Source organism: Lolium rigidum, chromosome 2 (assembly GCF_022539505.1).
Source record: "Lolium rigidum isolate FL_2022 chromosome 2, APGP_CSIRO_Lrig_0.1, whole genome shotgun sequence".
NCBI classification, from domain to species: Eukaryota; Viridiplantae; Streptophyta; class Magnoliopsida; order Poales; family Poaceae; genus Lolium; species Lolium rigidum.
The window spans coordinates 94,691,654-94,703,216 of record NC_061509.1 but is presented as its reverse complement, the minus strand read 5'-3'; the positions used below and the strand labels follow the sequence as shown (position 1 = coordinate 94,703,216).

The 11,563-nt window shown below is 44.2% G+C and overlaps 1 protein-coding gene across 1 annotated transcript; it reads right to left on the bottom strand.

Annotated features, from left to right (window-relative positions):
- Window positions 1–1,702: 1,702 nt before the first annotated feature.
- LOC124692099 (trifunctional UDP-glucose 4,6-dehydratase/UDP-4-keto-6-deoxy-D-glucose 3,5-epimerase/UDP-4-keto-L-rhamnose-reductase RHM1-like) lies at window positions 1,703–5,491 on the bottom strand. The gene is made up of 3 exons (XM_047225399.1): window positions 5,458–5,491; window positions 2,550–4,131; window positions 1,703–2,412 (listed from the first exon to the last, which is right to left on the bottom strand). The coding sequence occupies exons 2-3, from the start codon at window positions 4,101–4,103 to the stop codon at window positions 1,960–1,962; spliced, it is 2,007 nt and encodes a 668-aa protein (XP_047081355.1). The 5' UTR covers window positions 4,104–4,131; window positions 5,458–5,491; the 3' UTR covers window positions 1,703–1,959.
- Between the last annotated feature and the right edge of the window lie 6,072 nt (window positions 5,492–11,563).

The window sequence follows — 11,563 nt, the reverse complement described above, 5'->3', positions numbered from 1 at the left end:
TTTCAGCTGTGTACATCTATCTAGACTCGCTCTGAACTTTATGTTCTTGCACAAGCTGGGTGTAATAAGGTTTCAATGATCATTGGGGTTGTACTAAGCTGATATGTAAACCACACACAGAAATAAGGTTTGAACTAGTGAACAAAATAGCAAAGGAGGACATGCACGCACTCCACCATCGCCTATCGAAGAACAAAATCGCGGGAGCTTCAAGATTCACCGTGGGTGCCTCGCTATCGTTTCACACTGAAAGTAAAATTAAAAAGTTGAATTCATATTGGTTTCGCATGAATGTGGAGGTGTAGAATGAATTACATATAGATTTTATAATCCGGTCATATAATCAGAAGGGCTCATGTAAGAAGGTTTTCTAGTAAACTTAATATCCAAATAATTTCTTGTGAACCTAACAATCCGAACATGCCCGATAATCAAATCATAGTAATAAATGATGGTTCTATGCCTTGGTTCATATCATAGGGAGATATTTGCAAAATACTCCGAAGCCAATGCACAAGAGCCTGGCGTCCACGACCCTCCTAGTGCCCTGGATGATCTGGAAACATCACAATGATTACGTCCTCGAGAGTGCAGCCTTCAGTTCTGGACATGTACAAAAAAATCAAAGATGAGGCAAAGTCATGGGTCAAGGAGGGAGCAAACGGACTAAAAGATGCCATCCCAACAACCTGGGATGTTCACTGAACCCCTTACCTGTTTTAATCTTGTAGTGTACCTCCTATCATCTTGTGTTATTGATAGAGGTACTTGTGTGTGCAACACCGAGAATGCGAGTACAGAGTCTCGAACTCGGATGGGCTGAGAGCTATCAGCAACTCACTGCCACCAGGCTATGCCTCGGCGTGTTTTTGTGATACCCAAATGCAATTAATCGAAACTTTGATGTTCCATGGACCTAAATGTGTCCTTATAAATTTTAGGACCTCGCATATTAATCATTTAAGTACTTTGTGGGTAGTGCTATCATCAGCAGCCCTTCATCATAACGGCACCATTGCATCGGCCATATCACAGCCTGACGGCAATCTCAGTTTTGCTCAATAAAAAATATCAAAGATGGTGAAACTGGTACTACACGGAATCTAGCACTCACGTCATGTGCACGTTATATCATTTTCCCCCACATGACATTGCCGCCATCATAAGTCAATCTAGAACATGGAAGTTGCCTGACCTTCAAGTCTCATCTTTGGTCTTTATGCTATCAAGATGATGTTGTTGGGAAAAAAGTGATATCTTTTTTCTAGAAGCAGTTAGGGTGATACAGAAGGAGAAGAAGGAAAAGTAAGGAAAAGACGATTCCTTCCAGCTACGAGATGAAAATAATGGTTGCATACTTTTGGGTGTACTGGAAACTCCTGGGAAAACATATGTTTGGTTCATGAAAAATTTCTACCTTATCAACTTTTTGCTTGCGACTAAAATCTTGGTTCAGTTTGGATGGTTGTCTAAAAAATAGCATGCCCGTGCTGATTTCATTTTTCTTGCCAATATTGGTCAAAACGTGGATAGCCAAAAAAATAGTCCTTTGGTGGGGTTGGCCTGGACTCAAACACAACACACCCGCATGGAGCAACAACGCAAAGAAGTTTAAACTGTTGAGTGTTTGTCCAAATGCTTTGGTCAGCACAGGACGTAAGGTCATTCACAAAAGCATCAGCAGATTAAAGAGTACACAAGATACTGTAAATTCTTTTCTTGACAGAACAAACATGGTACACGCACATTGAAGAATTTATAACTCATCGAGTGGTCACTACAACAAGCAAGGCAAATATCTTGCTATCACAAGAAGATTGCCGAATATATGGTTCAAACGATGCTGTGAATCTATAATAGAGATATGGTGTGTAGTATCATAAAACATCTAAAGAATCACGGTGGAATTGCTCCTAAACTCTTACAGTGCTTGGTATTTCTATATCACCTGTTTTGGCTTCACTTTGCTGGGACCTTCCTGTTGGGCTCAAAAACATACTTGATCAATGAGTCTTTGATAGATAGCAGTTCAGGGAACTCCTTACTCAGCTTTGCCCCATCCATCTCATTGTTGCTCCGAGGTGCCACAATGACCTTGGCCTGTTCTTCTAGCGTGAAGTTTGACCACTTGTAGCTGGAGTCAATGTATTTCTTATACATCTCCAAGATCTCATTGTGGCTAACTACACCAGGATTGGTGAAGTTCCAGATGCCCCGCAAGTTCCTTTTAGCCATCTCAACTGAAATTGGCAAAAGCTCGTCCAACACTGTCATGCTGTTTGGGATGTTTACCACCTTGTCGTAACGGCTAATCTTTGTGATAAAGTTTCGGGGATTGCTGAGGTCAGACGATATTGGCATCCGGACTCGCAGAGTGCAGACATTCTCGTACTCCTTCAACAGTTCCTCAACCTGCATTGTCCAGAGAAAAAATAATCAGAAGTTTATTCCAGTAATTGCATCTTAAATTTACAAATATAATATCGCCACCACACAAAAATGCAAGATAAATAATAAAGTAACCATTGCAAAGGGAGTTACCAACTTACCATTGCTTTGGTCTTTGAGTAGAATGAACCAGTAAAGTTTGGTGTATCCTCTTCTTTGAAGCCGATGCCTGACCCTTCAGGATGATTTGCATCATATTCAAATATGCACCCAGTGGCATAGTTCATCACCAATAACCCATGCTCCCTACACACATCAGCTAGAGTCAAGGTGCCCACAACATTGGTGCGTATTGTTTCCGGCTTGTGGGACTCACACCAATCCACATTGGGTCTGCCAGTAACACCAGCAGCATTGAAGACATGTGTTGGCTTCACAGATTGGATATCAAGGACGATTGAAGAGCGCTCTTCCAAGCGACCTTTTCCATATTCGTAAGGAATTCCTTGCTTCTCACATATTTTCCCAAGAAGCCCACCAATCCATCCTGTCCGGCCATATATCAAGAACTTTAGAGAATGAGTTTTGGGAGAACCTTTTGATACTGGAGTCACCATCTTGGTCTGATTGTTAGTGAACAGATTTAGCATTCCTTTAACTTCCTCAGAGCCCTCGGACCCAGGCATCATCAATGTCCTCGGATGAGGCAACAATGCACCAGAAACATCACCCCAATAGTCAGAATTAGCCACATACCATTCCATTGTCTTCCTCAGGCCCTCCTCCCATCTAGTGCGCTCAGACCACCCAAGACTCTTAAGCTTCTCATCATCCAAAAAGTACCTCTGATCATTGAAAGGTCTATTATCAACATACTGGATAACTTTATCAGCCTCAAGATTGAAAAGGTTGCAGACATCCTTTGCCACATCAGTGACTGTCCTCTCTCTCTTGGTTCCAATGTTGTAAACATGTCCAACTTCTCCACGGTGAAGAATGACCTCAAAAGCCTCGGCAACATCCTCACAATAGAGGTAGCTCCGGACATTGGATCCATCACCATGAATTGGGAGGGGCTTTCCTCTCAGAGCCAAAAGAATGAACTTGGGGATAAGCTTCTCAGGAAACTGGTTAGGACCATACACATTATTTCCCCGGGTAGTGATAACAGGCAGACCATAGGATCTCCCATAAGCCATAACAAGCATCTCTGCTCCAGCTTTGGTTGCTGAATAGGGGTTTGTGGGGAGCAGCTGTGAGGCCTCGTGGTTGCCAACCACTGCATCCTCATCTGTCTCCCCATAGACCTCGTCAGTGCTAACATGGATGAACCTCCTGATCTGTCCGCCAGTGACCTTGCAAGCTTCAAGAAGAACATGAGTACCATAAATGTTGTTCTTGGTGAACTCAAAAGAGTTCCCAAATGAATTGTCAACATGTGTCTGGGCTGCAAAGTGCATAATAGTATCAATGTTCTCTGTGACCAGGAGGTAGTTGACAAGATCAGCGCTGGCAATATCGCCCTTGACAAACTTGAAGTTTGGTGAGGAGCTGGCAGGGAGCAGGTTCTTCAGATTAGAGCAGTAGTCAAGCTTGTCAAGGACGACAATCTTGTAATCAGGGTAGTTGCGAACAATGCGGTTTGTGACATGGGAAGCGATGAAGCCAGCAGCTCCCGTAATGAGGATGCTCTTAGGCGTGTAGGGTGTCGCCATTACCCTACAGACTGTAGTTTCTTAAATCCTGTTGCAAAAGTAAAGTATTAAACAGTATTAGGCGAAATGTAAATTACTATATAGCCTGTATCAAATGAAATAATTGATAACTAGAATGTAATATATGTAATCTTTTGACAGTGGGAACATAAAATATCAGAAACTGAACCAGAGTCCAAGATCTAAACAGAATCTTAAAACTGTGGGATTTAAAGAGAATCCGGAGAAATGCAGTCATGCAGAACAGGGATACTTTGCCTTTTTTGTATATGAGATGGAAATGGTTGGTGCACGCATTTGTACAAATCTGAGAGCTCAAAAGTAGAATTCACGGTGGATCGCGTTCCCAATCAGTTAAACAAAAGTGTGACTGATTTCTATTTTCGAGAACATGAAAAGTGAGATTTGATTAAGATCATGCCATCCCTTATAAAACAAAAATGTGACTGGTTTCAATTTTCGAGAACATGAAAAGTGTGACTGAATTTTGATCAAGATCATGCCGTCCCCTATTTACAGAACAAAAGTGCGACTGGTTTCAATTTTCTAGAACATGAAAAGTGTGACTGAGATTTGATCAAGATCATGCCATCCCCTATTTACAAAATACCAAAGTATTGGAACCAGAACATGGAACACTTGCATTTCCAAGAGAAGAAAGCAAGCATTGACACACTGTTTGAGTTGAGGTAAACTGAAACATTCATGGTATCCTATCAAACCAGAGTACAGCAGCAGTACTTACTTTAACAGCATTAATTTTAGAGGAAATATACTGTACTAACAATAACTGAACCGACAAATCACAGAACACAATAGAGAAAAGAAAGAAACGTGTACTAAATCCTAGTAGTTATGTACCTAACTGAGTTGTTTAGAAGGAGATCTGAACCCGTTTTGAGTAGGTATTTGTCTTTTCCGCATCTAGCGCTCCACGTGTCAATTATCCCCCAAAGTACGCTAAAGAAAACTAAAGCTTGGTCAAAGATGCTAGGACTAGTATTAGTGAGTCTTACGACGAGGCGGAGATTTGGATCTCGGGCCGATCTACAAACGAGTAGTGCGGAATTGAACAAAAGAAGAAGGAAATACTGCCAACAGCCAATTATGGATGGAATCGGATTTGTGATCGTAAATATAGGATCGGGTGAAGTGCCTCCTGAGCACCGCATCCGCATCTTGTCGATAGATCTGAGCACGGCATCTAGTGCTCGAACCGTTGCGACGGAATTGGAAGAATAGGGGAGATGGGGGAATGCCCTACTATGCACGCAAGGAACCCGATCCGGGTCGGGCACGGAAGCAAACACCTGCCATGCATTGCTACACGACGCGAGATGGCCACGCTCCTCACCTCAGTTAGCTGCTGCTGCGGCGGCGGCGGCGGCGGTCGATCGGGGACTGCGGTCCGCAAGAAGGCGGGAGAGAGGGAGGGAGAGAGTACTATGGTTTGCGACGGTGAGGAGGGATATCTAGGGGAAGAGGAGACGTACCGTAGTGAGCACGCGGCGCGGAGTGAGAGGAGGAAGGTGGTGGTGGCGTGGCGTCGGTCGATGGCGATGAGGGAGAAGGAGGGCGGAGGGGGGTTAATAAATGGAGGAGTGGTGGCGGTGGCCGTGTGCGTGACGATGAGGGAAGATGCAGTCGGCGGAAAGCACGGCCGGGGAGGCGTGTGAGGTGGTGGCGAGATGAGGGCGTTGATGGAGCCCTCTCTCTACCTGCGTGACAAATCTCACGACTGTGACGACTTTGATTTTCTGCAGCTCAAACGCGTTTCGTACCCACTTTGGCTCCCTCCACAGCCAGATGGGCACGAATGACTTCTTACCGTCCACAGCTCACACCGTGTCCATGTTTGAGAATTCATACAACTTGATTATTATTTTCTTACCACGAAACATGATGAAAAGCAGTAGTACAAAATCTGAAAGCACCAATAGACGGTGGATAGCGGTTTTTCTTTACCCCGCGTCCCCTGGCGAGAGGGAGCTCGTCGGGTGCGGGGCAGGGCGGCGCGCGCTGGGGCCGGCGGCTGAGCGCTGGCGGAGGTGTCGGCGCACGGTCGGGGAGCGGCGGTGGTGCTGAGGCGTAGGCGTGGCGGGGCTTGACGGTGGTGCAGCGGCGCAAGCGTCGCGGCGCGCGCTCGAGCCCGCGGCGGTGGATCTGCGGTTGGCCACGGCGACGGGCTGCGGCGGGAGGCTGCGGTGGTGGAAGCTGCGGCGGAGGTGCCTAGGGGTGGCCACGACGGAGGGGGCCGCGACAGAGGTGCCTGCTTGTGGCCATGGCGGCGGTGCTGCTTCGGGTGGCTGCGGCGATGGACGGGCCCCGATCTGGGCCTGTCGGGCTTTGCGGGCCGCAGCCGCTGTTGGCGTTGGCGGCTTCGGGTGGTGCTGGGAGTTCTTGTCTGCGGGCTCCGGCGTTCGTCATTGAGCCCCGTGTCGATGTTGGTCGGCGTCCCATCTATGTGGCGTTCCGGCGGCGCCCACGGTGATCTTCGGCGGTACTCCATTGGCTTCGGGTTGTGCTGCCCTCTGCGCGTCGGCGGCTTCAAGTTGGCTAGAAGGTTACTCAGCGTTTGCAGGTGGTGGTTTGTGCTTCAAGTCTCATGTGTCTCCAACACATCTAATACACTTGTCATATGTATAGGCGCACTAGTTCGACGAAGAGATAGTAAAACACATGTGGTATAGATGGTGGTAATATTGCAGGAAGTAAAGATGCAGTAAAACAGTAAACAAGCGATGTTTGCAGTATTTGGAAACAAGGCCTAGGGATCATACTTTCACTAGTGGACACTCTCAACATTGATCACATAACAAATAAATAACTTCTCCTCGCTTGTGCTACATACACTCTTTTGTTGGATAACAAACACCATTCATTGTGTAGGGCTACAAGAGCTCCCTCAAGCCGGAGTTAACAAGCTCCACAACATTCGGAATTCATATTTAAGTAACCTCTAGAGTGCATAATAGACTATTGCAATTTAGACCGAGTACTAACATAGCATACACACTGTCACCTTTAAGCTATGAAAGGGGGAATAGATCACATCAATACTATCATAGTAATAGTTAACTCCATAATCTACAAGAGATTACAATCATAACCTATGTCAAGTACTACATGATGCACACACTGTCAATATTACATCATGGAGGAGGAATAGACTACTTTAATAACATCACTAGAGTAGCACATAGATTAATAGTGATACAAAGCTCATGATCACATAAAGATCACATGGGAGAGAGAGATGAACCTCATAGCTATCGGTACAGCCCTTAGCCTCGGGGGAGAACTACTCCCTCCTCATCATAGGAGACAGCAGCGGCGATGAAGATGGCGGTGGTGTCGATGGAGATGCCTTCCGGGGCAATCCCCGTCCCGGCGGCGTGCCGGAACGAGACTTCGTCCCCCGATGTCTACGGGAGCTTCTATTCTTGTAGACGGTGTTGGGCCTCCAAGAGCAGAGGTTTGTAGAACAAGCAGCAAGTTTCCCTTAAGTGGATTACCCAAGGTTTATCGATCTCAGGGAGGAAGAGGTCAAAGATATCCCTCTCATGCAACCCTGCAACCACAAAGCAAGAAGTCTCTTGTGTCCCCAACACACCTAGTAGGTGCACTAGTTCGGCGAAGAGATAGTGAAATACGGGTGGTATGAATAAGTAGTAGCAACGGCACCGGAAAAGTGCTTTGCCCGGGACGATAGAACAAGCAGTAGTAATGCAAGCAGTAGTAACGCAAAGAAACAGTGAACAAGCAGACGATAGCGATATTTAGGAACAAGGCCTAGGGATTAGACTTTCACTAGTGGACACTCTCAACATTGATCACATGACAGAATAGATAAATGCATACTCTACACTTTTGTTGGATGATGAACACATTGCGTAGGATTACACGAACCCTCAATGCCGGAGTTAACAAGCTCCACAATAATGCTCATATTTTAGTAACCTTTAGTGTAAGATAGATCAAAAGACTAAACCAAGTACTAACATAGCATGCACACCGTAACCTTCATGCATATGTAGGAGGAATAGATCACATCAATATTATCATAGCAATAGTTAACTTCGCAATCTACAAGAGATCATGATCATAGCATAAACCAAGTACTATCACTGTGCACACACTCGTCGTCTTTACACACGTGCAGGAGGGATAGAACTACTTTAATAACTTTGCTAGAGTAGCACATAGAATAGTGGTGATACAAAACTCATATGAATCTCAATCATGTAAAGCAGCTCATGAGATTATTGTATTGAGGTACATAGGAGAGAGATGAACCACATAGCTACCGGTACAGCTCCCGAGCCTCGATGGAGAACTACTCCCTCCTCATGGGAGCAAGCAGCGGTGATGAAGATGGCGGTGGAGATGGCAGCGGTGTCGATGGAGAAGCCTTCCGGGGCACTTCCCCGCTCCGGCAGGGTGCCGGAACAGAGACTCCCGTCCCCCGGATCTTGGCTTCGCGATGGCGGCGGCTCCGGAAGGTTTTCCGTATCGTGGTTTTTCGCATCGGGGTTTTCGCGACGGAGGCTTTATATAGGCGAAGAGGCGGCGCAGAGGGTCGAAGGGGTGGCCACACCATATGGCGGCGCGGCCGGGGCCCGGGCCGCGCCGGCCTATGGTCCGGGGCCTAGTGCCCCCCTCCGGTCCTTCCCGGTGTTCTAGATGCTTCCGGTGAAAATAGGAACCCGGGTCTTGATTTCGTCCGATTCCGAGAATATTTCGTTACTAGGATTTCGAAACCAAAAACAACAGAAAACAAGAATCGGCACTTCGGCATCTTGTTAATAGGTTAGTTCCGTAAAATGCACGAATATGACATAAAGTGTGCATAAAACATGTAGGTATCATCAATAATATGGCATAGAACATAAGAAATTATCGATACGTCGGAGACGTATCAAGCATCCCCAAGCTTAGTTCTCGCTCGTCCCGAGCAGGTAAAACGATAACAAAGATAATTTCCGAAGTGATATGCCATCATAACCTTGATCATACTATTTGTAAACATATGTAGTGGATGCAGCGATCATAACAATGGTAATGACATGAGTAAACAAGTGAATCATAAAGCAAAGACTCTTCATGAATAGTACTTCAAGACAAGTATTAATAAGTCTTGCATAAGAGTTAACTCATAAAGCAATAAATCAAAGTAAAGGTATTGAAGCAACACAAAGGAAGATTAAGTTTCAGCGGTTGCTTTCAACTTGTAACATGTATATCTCATGGATAATTGTCAACATAGAGTAATATAACAAGTACAATATGCAAGTATGTAGGAATCAATGCACAGCTTCACACAAGTGTTTGCTTCTTGAGGTGGAGAGAAATAGGTGAACTGACTCAACATAAAAGTAAAAAGAATGGTCCTTCAAAGAGGAAAAGCATCGATTGCTATATTTGTGCTAGAGCTTTGGTTTTTGAAAACATAAAGAGAGCATAAAAGTAAAATTTTGAGAGGTGTTTGTTGTTGTCAACGAATGGTAGTGGGCACTCTAACTACCTTATCAACCAGACTTTCAAGAGCGGCTCCCATGAAGGACGTTATCTCTACCAACGAAGGTAGATCATCCCTCTTCTCTTTTGTTTACACATGTACTTTAGTTTAGTTTTTTCTTTATTTATGGATGACACTCCTCCCAACCTTTTGCTTACACAAGCCATGGCTAACCGAATCCTCGGGTGCCTTCCAACAATCACATACCATGAAGGAGTGTCTATTTGCAAAATTAAGTTGCTTACTGATGAATCAGGCAAAACATGTGAAGAGAATTATTAATGCAAGTTAATTAATCGGGCTGGGAACCCCATTGCCAGCTCTTTTTGCAAAATTATTGGATAAGCGGATGAAGCCACTAGTCCATTGTGAAAGTCTCGTCGAAGTAAATGACAAGATCGAAAGATAAAACACCACATACTTCCTCATGAGCTATAAAACATTGACACAAATCGGAGGTGATAAATTTTGAATTATTTAAAGGTAGCACTCAAGCAATTTACTTTGGAATGGCGGAGAAATACCATGTAGTAGGTAGGTATGGTGGACACAAATGGCATAGTGGTTGGCTCAAGGATTTTGGATGCATGAGAAGTATTCCCTCTCGATACAAGGTTTAGGCTAGCAAGGTTATTTGAAACAAACACAAGGATGAACTCGGTGCAGCAAAACTCACATAAAAGACATATTGTAAACATTATAAGACTCTACACCGTCTTCCTTGTTGTTCAAACTCAATACTAGAAATTATCTAGACTTTAGAGAGACCAATTATGCAAACCAAATTTTAGCAAGCTCTATGTATTTCTTCATTAATAGGTGCAAAGTATATGATGCAAGAGCTTAAACATGAGCACAACAATTGCCAAGTATCAAATTATTCAAGACATTCTACCAATTACCGAAGGAGATATGCCCTAGAGGCAATAATAAAGTGGTTATTATTTATATCTCTATGTTTATGATAAATGTTTATATATCATGCTATAATTGTATTAACCGAAACATTAGTACATGTGTGATATGTAGACAACAAGAAGTCCCTAGTATGCCTCTTAAACTAGCTTGTTGATTAATGGATGATTAGTTTCATAATCATGAACATTGGATGTTATTAATAACAAGGTTATATCATTATATGAATGATGTAATGGACACACCCAATTAAGCGTAGCATAAGATCTCGTCATTAAGTTATTTGCTATAAGCTTTCGATACATAGTTACCTAGTCCTTATGACCATGAGATCATGTAAATCACTTATACCGGAAAGGTACTTTGATTACATCAAACGCCACTCGCGTAAATGGGTGGTTATAAAGGTGGGATTAAGTATCCGGAAAGTATGAGTTGAGGCATATGAATCAACAAGTGGGATTTGTCCATCCCGATGACTGGATAGATATACTCGGGCCCTCTCGGTGGAATGTCGTCTAATGTCTTGCAAGCATATGAATAAGTTCATAAGAGACCACATACCACGGTACGAGTAAAGAGTACTTGTCGGAGACGAGGTTGAACAAGGTATAGAGTGATACCGATGATCAAACCTCGGACAAGTAAAATATCGCGTGACAAAGGGAATTGGTATCGTATGTGAATGGTTCATTCGATCACTAAAGTCATCGTTGAATATGTGGGAGCCATTATGGATCTCCGGATCCCGCTATTGGTTATTGGTCGGAGTGAGTACTCAACCATGTCCGCATAGTTCGCGAACCGTAGGGTGACACACTTAAAGTTGGATGTTGAAATGGTAGAACTTGAATATGGAATGGAGTTCGAATATTTGTTCGGAGTCCCGGATGAGATCACGGACATCACGAGGAGTTCCGGAATGGTCCGGAGAATAAGATTCATATATAGGAAGTCATATTCCAAGTTTGGAAATGATCCGGTGCATTTATGGCAGGTTCTAGAAGGTTCTAGAAAAGTCCTGAAA